This window comes from Diadema antillarum, unplaced genomic scaffold (genome assembly GCF_040938485.1).
Source record: "Diadema antillarum isolate AM-2024a unplaced genomic scaffold, OU_Dant_1.0 seq00000203_RagTag, whole genome shotgun sequence".
In the NCBI taxonomy this organism is placed as follows: Eukaryota; Metazoa; Echinodermata; class Echinoidea; order Diadematoida; family Diadematidae; genus Diadema; species Diadema antillarum.
In genome coordinates, this window is record NW_027271262.1 from 1,848,439 (window position 1) to 1,862,802 (window position 14,364).

The 14,364-nt window shown below is 39.2% G+C and overlaps 1 protein-coding gene across 1 annotated transcript; it reads left to right on the plus strand.

Moving 5' to 3' along the window:
• The first annotated feature begins 1,093 nt into the window (after window positions 1-1,093).
• LOC139728855 (uncharacterized) lies at window positions 1,094-3,142 on the plus strand. Its single transcript, XM_071639794.1, has one exon. The coding sequence runs from the start codon at window positions 1,094-1,096 to the stop codon at window positions 3,140-3,142; it is 2,049 nt and encodes a 682-aa protein (XP_071495895.1).
• The last annotated feature ends 11,222 nt before the right edge of the window (window positions 3,143-14,364 follow it).

Sequence of the window (14,364 nt, forward strand, 5' to 3'; positions counted from 1 at the left end):
GGGGGAGACATAAATCCGTTCAGATCTTTATGTTTTTTTTTCGAAATGTGTGGAGTATTTTGTCCATGTATGCATGTATTTCAGTTTTTTTCTGATGAATGTGTCATTCCCCTCTTCTCTTCTACTGTAACAACAGTAAAATTTGTTAAGATTATTATGAAATGCTAATTGCAAAGTTTTAAAAGAACACCTCTTGAAAAGCATAAACATATACAATCCTGAGGTGTGAATTTTCTTCAGTTTGTCTCCCTCTAGAAATGAAATTTGTAAGATCACAACTGCTGATCTATAGTTTAATAAACATGTCGGAAAAGGAACAACAGGACTCGAACCTGACATCTATTGCTTTCCGGGCAGCGACACTATCACCAGGCTGTCCCTGGTTGCCGGCAGTGACACGATGAACTTTGAACAAATACCCAAGCTCCGAAATTCCAACATTACTATGTTACGCAGTCCAAGTTGTAGAGGGAGACAAATTGAAGAAAACTCACACCTCAACCTTCACCCCTCTGCTTAGTATTCTTTTTCTTTCATATACATACATTCCTGTTCCAAAGACAACTCAAAGTATCTCGTTGGTATAATGTCTAATCTCTGACACTTGAAGACACAGCTGCGTTGAGGCATTGTTTGTCATTATATTTCTCTAGAAACACAAATATTAAAAAGTGCAGAGATGACAAAAAGATATCACAAGATGTTACTAAAGAGAGCGAGTAAAACAAATGATCTCACAAAGTAGTTCATAGATTATAATGAAGGGAATCACCCTTTGTCTGACAGGCAATGCTTGTGAAATTGTTCACAGATTAAAGTACACATGGAAGTAATCTTTACATATAATTATGTATATCACTCTACGCGGCGTTCGGAATAATGTCACGCTGACAATTATCATAAACCGTTCCCACAGTGCAAGACGTAGTCACTATCTCAAAATTGCCTCTTTTTTCGTTTTTTGGTCGGTTTCTATTACATACTGACATAGCATCCATTTCTTTCTTTTTCAAATCCAGGTTGGGTGACTTCTAAAAGTTAAAGGACAAAACGCTCCGGGAGACCACAGCTTGTGCAGTCTGTGGTAGGAATCATGAAGAAATCGAAAGGAGACGCTCTATCGAGTCTCATCTTCTTCACAGCTCGAGTTAAGAACAAACGAGAGGACACAAAACTCGCATACCAGCTGAAGCAACTCGAACGCCACCTCGGACACACCTTCTTCGAAATCAACAAGGAGATTCGGGATCTCAAGAACGAACTGAAGACGACGAGGAGAAGTAGCGGGCGATGTTCCGAGGATTGGTTCGGCGATGGGGACGACGACAATGGCATGTCGGTGGGAGAGCGACGACTGCCACCAGCGGAGAACTCTGGAAGAGCAGCTTCGTCAAAACTTGGGGGCAGCACGATCGAAAGAGGGCGCTTAGCACATCGCGCTTCTTCGGCCCCTACAAGCGAGGCAGCTCGAATGAGATGCAATGGTATTCGCAGGACGCGCGCAGTCGGGAAACGCCATCATCCGAACAGTTTTGAATCTCACAATAATGATGCGGAAACTGAACGACGCGAGGAGAAAGGCAAAGTCACAATAATCAGAAGACGCTCATCCACCATAACGAGTCTTAGTCGAGTTCGGCCTTCAGATATTTCCCCATATCTAAAAGCCTTGGAGCCGCTGACAGAAGAGAGGGAGACTGAACAAGACACTCACCACGCCGATTCGAGTGGTGACGAAATGAGAACTGGAACACATGCGTCACTCGAGCGTTCGACTGGGAAAACTCAGCACCAAAGATTGGCAAAGAGAAATAGCTGGATGAGATTGTCAACAACACCCATAGACGCGGTGCAGAATTGTAACACTGGCGACAGCAGGGTTACAGCGGTGCCCAACGAAAGTAAAGCTATGACAGAGAAGTTGGAGACCGAGCACAAAGACAGTGAAGTTGAGCGCCCTCTCTTGGCAAGGACACAGACAGACAGGCTGAAACCGGCCTTAAAATCTGAGGTTGAAATGTGCGACAGACACGCTGACAAACCTCGGAAGACAGTTCGTATCGCTACAGCTGAGTCCCAAGTATCTGAAGTATTAGAACCTATTTCACAAACCTGTGGTTCTGGTTCTTTGCGAAATCTGTCAGTGGGAAAACTCATGGCCAGACTTGCAAGAAAAGAAACGGAATCAGGGGGAACGTTCGTAACAGAGGCCCCGGTCAGCCCGTCCCCTGAACCAGTACCTATTAGGGCGACCCCTCCACTGCCTGGACCTAAACAAGACGGAGGAACGCAGCGCCTGAAGTCCCCGAACGTGATTCCCGACATTCGCAAAAAGGTACTTTCCGGAGAAGAGCTTGAACTGAAGAAAAAGAGAGATCGTCTGCTGGCGTGCTCCGTCGCAGCACTCCTTGGCGGGAAACCGTTGGAAAATCTAAAATCTGGAAACAGTACAGAAGAAGGAGAAAAAAGTAAGAAGGAACAAAACAACAGGCGATCATCAGTATCGTCCAGTATCGGTAGCGATGATGGACCGACGTCTCCTGCTCAAAGACGATCGAGTCTTAGGAGACGATTCAGCTTTCGCGCCATTTCCATGCTCTCAATTCGCCAGCAGAAGAGTATGACCATCGAAAAGAAGTCAACCCTGGGATCGCGACTTAAGATCAAAGCACCCGCCGAGTCGATCGCGAGGAAGATCGATATCAAGAAGAGCGTAGAAGTACAGGACTCCGACTCGGATGAAGAGGACGTGGTACCGATCAAACCAGCGATTGATTTGAGAAACGTCAAATCGAAGATATCGAACCAGTGGAAGCAGGACGCAGTGGTTCTCGATAAACCGCCGACACTCGGCAACGACCTGCTGCAGCTCCAGCGATCACTGGCAGCCTCGCATTTGACCCGAGAACGAGATCTGAAAGCCATGCAGGAGGAAAACGACGTCGATCCCATGAAGGTGATCGACGACAATCGGCAGTCGGCCATGATGTCGAAATTCCGAGCGTTCAATCGACTGATGCAGGCAGGCCAGAGCCAAGAGAGTCGAAGAAAGAGCGTCATTGATGCTATCCATTCAGGAGCAGACGGCCAACAAATCTTGCGATTGTTCCGTCGCTTAGACAAAAGGTCATCCCCACCTTGAACTCAAACATTCTTATAAGTTCTTTCAAGAGTTCTATTAATCAATTATTTTCTTTACGATTGGTTTTCTCTTTTCAAGTGGCTGCATTATTATCAGAGTCAATTTTACAGACAGAAAGTAGGTTCTCTTTTGTACATCAAATACACACACCTACAACTCTGAGCCTTCTTATGGGTAGAAACTAGACAGTTGTAAAACACATGGTCATCTCGAAAAGGAATATTGATTATTTTCTCAGTACCTATTTACAGAACAAATATTGTTTTATTTTACTGTATCCATCGTTCTTGTACATCATGGCCATTAAGCTATTCAAATGTTTTAGACGTTAGAAGGGTTTTGTTTCTGTGAATTGTCTGCCTTCTTGTGCCGAATAATTCCGTGTTTCATCTTACCGTTGAGATGAGAAGACCTATTTTAACCGGATATCGTGAGGAACTCAAACAAAATGAAATCTATGTGAGATCATACATGACTACACCAAATGATGAGATGAATGACGTAACGTGAAGATCGAACAAAGAACAAAATAATTAACTACTGGATGATGTAACTTTTCTTCAAAAATCCTCACATTGCATGGTGACTGATATTTGACCTAGATCTATGATGGAGTAAGTAGAAGACGATTGTACTTTCCTAATGGAAATCGAATACAGGCGAAGTCAATCTTAATGAAACAAAGAAACATTTTAGTTCATCTTGTTTTCATTGAAAGGGTCTATAGGTTCAAAATGTCATGAGGTGAACTGCTACAATTTCTTGTTTAATATCAAACTTACTGAATTTCTTGAGACGCGTGAGACGGTATTTTTACTTAAAGGGATCGTATAGTTTTGGTTGAGACCTAATTTCAAGTTTCTAGCATTTTTTGTGAGATAATGAGAAACCTCTTGTGAAATATGAAAGAGTATGTAATTCCATGAGGAATTCAACGTTTATTTGATGAAAATTGGTTTTGAAATGGCTGAGATATCCAAAACAGAGCGATTCTAATAAAGTGTGGGACCCACATTTTATTACGATTACTTTGTTTTACTTTGTTTTTGGATGTTTCAGTCATTCCAAACCCGATTTTCATCAAATAAACTCTGAATTCCTCTTAAAATGGTATGTTCTGTACTATTTTATGAGTGTTTTCTTAGTATCTCGCAAAAAGTTAAAAGCACAATTCTCATCTCCACCAATACTGTACCATCCCTTTAATCACTACCATATGTTGCTTACTTTAATAATGGAGAAATAATAATTCCTCGTCTTGCCGCAAATGATCATGAAAGGTTTTTCCCAGTTTGATGATTCAATAAGGTCTTATTTACCCAGGGTAGCCTCTTCGGTGTTGCCACTGCTCTACCAGAGGGCCCTGCTATTATCATTACCCTAGCGTTGCCAGGTACCCATTTTATACACGTGGCTCGAGAGGGACACAGCGGGTAAAAACATCTTGTCCAAGGACGTAAGCCCTGGGCGGGATTCGAACTCGGGTCCTCCGATCGGGAGTCGGGAGTATTATCCACTATGCCACAGCCTCCCATATTTCTTTTTTATAATCGGAATTAGTTGTAATATCACAGGAATACTGCTTTGACAACGAAACATTGGCAGTCCAGGCAACTGCCAGAATAGCCGTTTCCGCTGATGAAGAATGCATGTCCGTTTGTGTAGAGATATCTTGCCTTCAGACATAATCAAGTCGGCATTGCGTGGGGCTTGTAAGATCATACCTTGCCTGTGAGGAACATACATAGCGCCATCTATGTCTGATCTTAGAAAACTGATGCGTTCCGCTCAACTCCGTTGATCTCTTTTAACTAGTTACTTATTATAGAGAATTAGAGATCAAAGTTCTACTTTACAATCAACTGCCTCGTACGTACGGCAATGAAGAAAATGCCTCTAATCTTTCGATTTGTGTACTAACATAAAGCGGAATGTCGACATAATATGCTTTAATTTTCATGACTGAATTACAGTAATAAGGGCAAACAGCATTCTTTCCCCATTGGCTGGCGTACTTCATTCCATGTTTGTGGTGAAGAAAAGCTGTAGCTGAAGATGATGAAAAGAGAGACTGTTCGTGTTTGTCGGATTTAACGTTTACTTTGGTTTCATCTTATACTCAAAGCAGATTTTGATAAATCTATATAGATTATGGACAAAGGTCTGTAAACGTGTACATCATTTGGGGTTATCACGCAGATGAATTTAGTTTTGCTGAATTTTGCTCAACTCTTATCTGTATCTTCTCACATCATAATTACTCCTCTCATCTCGAGACTTGTATGAAATTGTTGCATGAGTAGAACCATTTGCTGTTACATATAAGCCATTCTTGCATGTAATGCTCCTGAGTTTTTGTTTTGCTTTGCTTTTGTTGTTGTCTTTTTTTAATTTGATACTGTTCAAGTTCGTTGTTGCTGTTTTTATCGTCACTGAGTAAACATCCATTGTGTGGGTGACCATGCAGCTCTTGGCTATTCCGTGAGGTTGATGTACGCCCTCTCCGGTCTACATGAGATAACTGAACTTGGTAAGATGGGGACCTTGCGCGAACTCTCCGTATCTAATTGAAAAGTCGTGTTTGCCGTTGGTGGCAAAGTGCTTGGATCAATGGCACTGAAAATGATGCCAGTGATGAAAAAAAATATACATTCATGCAAATCTGTATCTATGTCGTTGTTATACATCTTTCACTGGAGTGCGGATTACAATCACTCTGTGCGTGTGTAAGTAGGCAAATGCCTTTATGTGTGTATTAGTGATTTGTGTGTAAATGTCGTGCGTTATATGTGTGTGCGTGTGTGTGTGTTTGTGTGTGTGTGTGTGCGTGGATAACTGTTGTCTGGCTTTATCTTCAAATCCGCACTCTGTCAATAGATTAGAGAACAGAGTATATATAGAAGAGTAACGACGACGAAAATGACGAGTATCATAACAACGCGCATGGTGCATGACATGGTGATAATAATGATGTCGATGTGATGGTGACAAAAGTGGTGCTAATGACAATCCTCATGGTCGTAATAGTAGTAGCAGTAGGAGCAAAGTGGAATATCAGATGTGTTTGTCACCATAATTTCTATAATCATACACTTTTCAGGCATCAAGAAAGAGCAATGAAAACATCTACTAGTTCTTGCTTTAAGTCATTTGTTAAAACATTATTTGTTTGTTTGTTGCAGAAACATTTAAAAGTTCCATAATTTGCAGAAGTACGGCCGGAAGAAGTCTGGAAGTCAAATTTTCGAGATAAGATTCAAGCTAATAATCCATATTATTAGTAGCTGATATTTCCCAAAAGTAACATATCAAAAACGATCATTTAAAAAAAAAAAAAGATGTATATCGTGAAAGATAGTGATAGTGACAATTATATAACATATGTATATATATATATATACCGTATGTCCCCCCAAAAAAAGATTACAACGAGGCCCTCCGCGATGATATCTTTAAAAATATTGCATCAATCTAAATACAAATTCAGGGTATGTAACTACATGTATATCTCATTGCCCACATCTTACAGAAAACCCCCTTTGATTTGCTTCAGTGGTCAAAGAGAAATGAGGAATTTTGTAGAGGATGTCGGGAATCTCTTCCCTCCAAGTTCTGTCTATTATTCACTCACAAGAGCATTGAAGTGCTAAACTTGGAAGAATCAAACTCATGACATGCTTTATAACAATCTACATTTCTCTGTGACCGCTTAACCAAATTGAACGGGGTTTTCTGCAAAATAGAGCTAAGATGTTATATTTTAAGACCCTGAAGTAGCACTCAGACAGGTCAATCATATTGGGTGTTATCAATTCAAAAATCTGATTGTAATTTTGGGGAACACACTGCAGTATGTCCCCCCCCCAAAAAAAAATAACAATTTTTTTTTTCGCATTGATAACACCCAATATGATTAACTTTTTAAATACTGTACTGTATATAAACAAAGAGAGGGAAAACTGAACAGAAACAAATAATGAATAGTGAAAACTTTGAGCAAAGAAAATATGTTTTCATCGGGATTCGAACCCGAGACCTCCGGATTACTAGACCGGTGCTTTGCTCAAAGATATATATATATATATATATGAAGAGTTTGTTTGCAAAAACCGATAAGTCCATTTTTGAAGATTTTGAAGTACGGTATCTGTCATAAAATACAAAATAATACCTTTTAAATGATATATTGGTCACTATACACACAGGTACATTTTTGAAGTTATGGTCAAAAGAAGCAAAAATTGTCTTATTATTCTCTTAATTTTTCTTGACCTTTAATAGCAAATATCTCCATTTGACAAATATGGACTTATCGGTTTTTGCAAACAAACTCTTCATATATATGTATATATATATATATATATATATATATATATATATATATATATGTGTGTGTGTGTATGTGTGTGTGTGTGTGTGTGTGTGTCAAGTCCTTGAATCTGGTATTCGTAAGCTCCTCGGATTCTTCAAAATGTACTAATGGAATGTTTTGAAAAACAATGTTGAATGGAATCACAAGGTTTCGGTATCGGCTATTGATAAGATTTGCTTCTGGAGAGCAAGTAGACGAAACCCTTGAGATACCACATACAGGAAATCATGCCTTCCATGCGACTGTCGCCCAAGTCTAGCATATAATGTGACCACGCCCAATCACAATCGTCTGGACTCGAACGAATGACATTAGTTACAGAAAATATTCATATTCTAACACGACTAAAAACAAGCGCTAATCACATGTTGAATCAAGATTGGTTGATTTTGTGCTATCGAATTGAAGGGGGTAACAAAAGTATAGTTGTTAAATCATGATGGCATAAAAAACAGTATTCTAGGTTCGTTGAGAAGGAAAGAGATAGAGTGAAAAATATCTCTATTTCTCTTGAGTGCCTAATCTGTCACCCGGTTATCATATCTTTTAGTGGACCTTTGGCTTGTTAATTCTGTTGACTTTGTTTCAGTTATCCTTACTGTAACAAATCAAAATCAATTGCTTACAAAGAAATAAAATCGAAATCAATCACAGGCAGTTAAAAAAGAAAGACAAATTATAACCGTGATACTCATTCTTTGCTTGACAAATTTCCCTGTTTCTTCATTGTTTTATCACGTATTCTCCTTCCCTGTTTCGTTACTATTTTCTTTCCTTCGATTTTGGTCCTGTTTTCCTTAGTTTCTTCTTTTCTTCTTCTATTCCTTCCTTTCTCACTGTGTCTGTCTTTCTGTCTACTTATTATCTATCATGTTGTAGTTTGTGCATTTCGTAGCAACCATTTTATCATTCACGCAGTTCTATCTCCGTTTTTGTTACAGCCTTGACTATCATACCATGGAACAAACAATGGGGAGATTGTGTGAACCCATGTCATGACCTAAGGTAAACAAGCCCATCTTAGCGTCATTGTCACCAAACAACGTAATATTCCCTCGTTTGAAGAAGGCCGGAGGGTGGAGGCTAGATAGCGGTGAAGAGTTTGGAAAATGACCCCTTTGAATCAATCTTGAAAGTGCATTTTACTTATTTATGAGATGAGCGCGTTGCTCGCATCTTCCTGATCGCATTATCAGCACGTTTTGTTGCTTGTAATGACCATTTACGTACAATGCCAAAGCACTTGTATATGTGGTGAAGAGTCAAGTAAATTATTGGCAAAACTATACAAGATAGCCTTGTCAGTGACATTGTCGGAAATAATGATCGCCAAATTTAGGGCACGTGTTGAACTGCGATGAGTTAAAGACTCTCCGCCGGAGGGTTGAAAAAGGTAATTAGATGCCCCTTAAATTGATATGAATGCTTTGTTGTGGGTGGATATCAAACGGTCAAAGAGAGGATCGACGGTAGACCTGATGCGCAAAGAGGGAAAATGTTAAAGAAAGTTGTGATGGTGGTCGTTCGACACACGTGCGATTAAACGAAGCAGAGGAGAAGGTGTGTGTGTGGGGGGGGGGGGGGGGGCGAGGAAGGGGTGGTATTCAAGAGGGTTAAATGGGAGCAAGCTTTGCAAAGATGGATTTTTCACGAAACCGCAGGCAAGACATTTCCGAAGTCAATAAAGATGCGTCGTGGAGGGCTTTTAATGGGTAAAGGAGAGGGGTTATCAAAGGGCAATTCTTTTTTTTATGTCAGTTTTCTATTTTTTCTTTTCGTTTCGTAATATAAAACAGTAAATGACAAGTGCAGACGCTTTGTATGGTATTTATATGAATGTTTCATAATATCCGTTAAAAAAAAAAGCCGTTGATTTGTATAGAGGGAAGAAATAACAAAGATAACAGAAAGCATGCGAGGGAGGAAAAGGATAGATAATGAGGAAATGTGTACAGAAGAACGAATCTCCTCTTCAGAGAAGTAACTAGGAATAAGACTGCCTTTCTCTCTATTTTTTTATTCGGAAGTTTCATCTATTTTATAAAGAAAGTATCCCAGCTCCCAGCTCAGGACAGAACAGAAAGAGAATACAAGAAAAAGATGGGAATCGAAGATGGAAAAAAAGTAGAACATATTATAAACTTAAATATATATCACTGTAGAAATCTGCTATGACATTTTGAAATTTAACTGAGTCTGGTATTTATAATACGCTTTGTTTCATGGCCATTTGAACGCATAACGAATAAAGTGAGTTCGTGAAGTTTTGTTCGCTGGAGGAGGCACGGGCATAAAGAAACGGCCGATAGCTACCGGCGCAGAGATTTTCTTTCACCCGCTAAATGCGCGTATTTTGAAAAGGTGACACCCAATAGCACGCGCTTTAAATGCGTTGGCACAAAACCCCATCAGGAAAACAAATTGGTGGCGTTCGTAACAACAGACGGCTTATGGTGGGGAAAGAAAGATTTAGGGATGGAAACGAGGGGAGAGAAGGGGAGAGAGAACAAGAAGAACGACAGAGATAGACAGAAGGACGTCAAGAGAAAGAGAGACAGACAGACAAACGGGAAGAAAGAGTAAAGAGAGAAAACGACTGATAGGACAGTAATAGAGTATTACGTGTATGCTCATTTGTGAATTTTGCGAGTCAGTGTGTATTGTGTGTACCAGCCAAGAACACAAAGAATGAAAGAATGAGAAAGAATGACGGACGGAAGGAGAAAAAGAAAGAGAAAAGGAGTGAAAGAGGGAGAGGAAGAGAATATAAGGAAGAACAGATTTTAACTGTGTCAGGCGTGAGTGAACTTCTCAACTGATGAGATTAAGTCACTTCTTTGCCGAGACGGTACAATCACCAAAATATACAGCCGAAAGTTCTGACTGTATTGGCGTAAAGTCGCTCTTTTTTTTTTTTTTTTTTTTTTTTTTTTGCTGTTCTGTCGATCTTTCACTCAGTCCCATGCAAATGTTTTACACAAACTCTCTCTCCGCTTGATGCATAATCATTATGGGCATACTGGGTAACAAGGACCTGTTTCCTTTATATGGTTACTGTTTGTGGAGGAAAAAAAAAGAGAAGAGAATCTGAATGTATGTCAGCAACCATTTCGCTGATTCCTTGAGGGAATGTAATAGAATATACAAGACGACAATATATCATGCAATGTTATTAAGAAAATGCGGCAAGCAAAATAGACAAGAGTAGAGATATGTTCAGTTACCTTTTCTTCCTCACTCTTTTTAGCCTGTGTGTTTACGACTTTGTGTTTGTGTGTGTGTGTTTGTGTGTGTGTGTGTGTGTGTGTGACTTACTGAGTTACGATACCCCTCTTCCTTTGTCCAGATTATAAAATATCATGTATCAAAATATCAATTGATCTATGATGTCACACCTACGTAGGATTATACGTTGTATTATTCCTTTTCCCCATTTGTCACAACATGAACATCATCATGCTTGTTTGAAAAATCCAGAAATCATATCAGTTAGTCATATAAAAATTCGGACATATGATATTTCATTTCAAATTTTATTTCTTTTTTAGAAAAGCACATAGACATTTCACTGTCTTTGGTAACAGTGAATAAAGTCTCATAAGCAAAGCAAAGAAAGCTGAGAAGAGTATGAAATATTAGTAAGAATGATATATGTATATATATATATATATACATACATATATATATATATGAACACATATATATATGAACATATATATATATATATATATATATATAATTGTAAGAGTATAAATAATAATGATAAACTACATGCAGGTGCGAATGCGAACGTGGATTATGATTAGGAAGACAAACTCTAGTGCTGACTACGAGGATGTCAAGAGAAAGGAAGAGTGATAATAATGATCTTCTCAGAATCATATTGTCATGAATATGCATTTGTGCAAAGTGGGTGTGGCCTGTTCGGCCCACGTTGGAGCAGAGGATGGATCGAGACTGGGGGGGGGGGGGCGATGGCGCTTGAGGCGAGGGGGTTGGGGATAAAGTTTTGTTGTTACTTACATCTGGTATGGTGGTGGTAATTTGTTTGTTGTCAGAAAATAATGTGTGACATGTTGTTGTGTCCCCAAATATTTTCATCCCTTTGTAATAATATGAAAAAAGAATGTAAACACGTGTACACTCCGGACCTTGCAATGTCGTTTGTTTTTGCTTTGAGCAAAAGAGAGTAGAGAATTTGTTTATGCACACGGAAACACTGACAAAGTTTCAGGGGGAAAAGCTGAAGTTACATCAACAACAATTCATCCATCCAGTTGTAGAGTCTTTCACGACAGATATTCATGGATTGGCTGGAAACAATCAGGTTCCAAAAGAAGTTATATCACACAACTCCCTGGACCGTTTAGATCAGACCCCCTAAATTCCTCATTTTTTTTCCAAGTTAAAGCCATAGTTTAAATGTGGATGAAAAAAACAAACAAACCACAGCTTTAGTGCTTCAAAGTAGTTCTAAGATGTGAGTAAGGGATAGAAATAACCAATCTAAAATGTTAATCAGCATAATCAATGTTAAGTGTTTATACGAGATGTGAACAACAGATTTATCAAAATCGTTTTCAGAATGAACCGTCTACAGTCATGGCTTATTGAGATAATTAGTGATTATATTTGCGGCTTAATTCATTGCGAACTGTTTACATGGTAGGATGTTTTGTGGTATACAACTGAACTACACATATGCATCAAAATAGGGTGTGATAACTGGAACATTTTTCATCACTGCGCCCAACGGTAAACAGTGGTTTTAATCGTGAGCGGGATCGAGCTAGTTAAACTGAGATCGTCTATAAGAAATATGAGGCGAGTCAAGTGAATTGGTGAACTCGTGACAGGCGACAGGCAAATAATGGATAGAAGCAGGAGAGAAAGAACGGGGGAAGAGGGTTTTCTTCTTTTTTTTTCCACGTCCATTTTTGACTTGGGAAAACATCCTGAGGGTTGGATTAGCTGGGGAGCGATTATATTTTTTTTTCTTTCCCTTTGGTCTCTCTCTCTCTCTCTTCCTCTCTTCCTCTCTTTTCGTTTTCTTTCTTTATCCAGGGTAGGGAGTGTGAATTATAGTTTCCTATAGAAGAATTCTGGCGATAACTCGCGTGCGCAAGTGAGATTGTTTGATGTATGAATTGTTGTCTGGCCCGGCAGACCGTAATGCATATACAGTATGTGTCATGAACTTACTATGAGTGTAGAGATCAAGTTTGTGGAGCACACTATGCTGGTGGTCGGGCGGTCGCTAAACGCCACAAGAGGTACGCCAATAGATGGGTGCGGACCTGTGGTACATGTCGGCTGTGGTACACTTTGTTCTGATAGTTTTCGTGCGCCCAATACTGTACCCCTTACCTGTACCAACGCATGCACAGACCCGCGCGAACATAGACTCACATACAAACACACACACACACACACACACACACACACACACACACACACACACGCACACACACACACACACACACACACACACACACGCACGCACACACACACACACAGCACATGCACACACACACCCACACAGCACACGCACACACACACACACAGCACACGCACACACACACACAACACACGCACACACACACATACACACACACAACACACGCACACACACACACGCTTCTACATGCTCACACCCACACATAAACAAAATCTCGTTACTAAGGTAATGGGTTTCGCCACTGAAACAAAACTATCTGTGATCAAAAGGGTATTGTTGACATATAAAACTACATGAATGCACACAGCGTTTATAAATAGGCAGTACTTCATTCATTTTGAGGGATGCGGAACAACCTTGACTTGATTTTTATCACACACAAAAAAGAGGATTAAAAATCCTTGATTGGGTATAAGGAGATCTATAATTTGTACATGTAATGATGTTTAAAAGAGAACCCTATTACACATCACTTCTTGTTAGGGTGTTTTTGTAAAATGCAGTTTAATGTGAACCTTGTTGACCTAGTACCCAAATAATAGTTCCTCATCTATGGGAATGACTGCATTGAGTAAGCAAGGTTCTGTTTACTGTAAATCAAAGATTAAATCGTAATTAAATCAAGTAAGGTCATATTTAAGAGTAGGTTAGTACATGCAAACATATGCATTTAATAACATAAACATACACATTTATTTTTATTACACTATGTCTATGACCATTGGTGTCTACATTTTTTATGTGTGATCCATTCTTCTCTCCCTCTCTCTCTCTCTCTCTCTCTCTACACACACACACACACACACACACACATATAGTTAAAACTTTGAACAAAGAAATTCACTATTTATTATTTATTTCTGGTCAGTTTTCCCTTTCTTTGTTTATATATATATATATATATATATATATATTTGATATGACATAATATATAACTACGTGTTCCATAATCGAATTGTTAACAGTGTATTTTGACGAATAGATATATCACCGCATCTTATTCCTTAACATCAGATGCGAGTATACATAACCAGTGCCAAGCAGTGACAATTTGATTAGTTATCTTATTATCTGAAGATCTCGGTTTGTTTGTCTGGATTTTAACTGTCCCGCAAATCATTGGAAAACTTCCTTATACCCTCACCAGTACTCCTACAAATAATTATTATATATCAGCGAACGAAAATATAAACAGATTTATCATTAAATACTTGCCCGCATGCCAGTACGCTATTTGAGATGGCAACATCTTTTATCATTAACAGCTTTCAAAGGTGCCTGTCCTTTAGCAAATCTTTGCTGTGTCATAGTAATATTTTGCCTTTAAACTGTTATGACAAGCGGGCATGAACAAGTAAAGTCAATGCCTTTCACAACGAACAATATAAATAG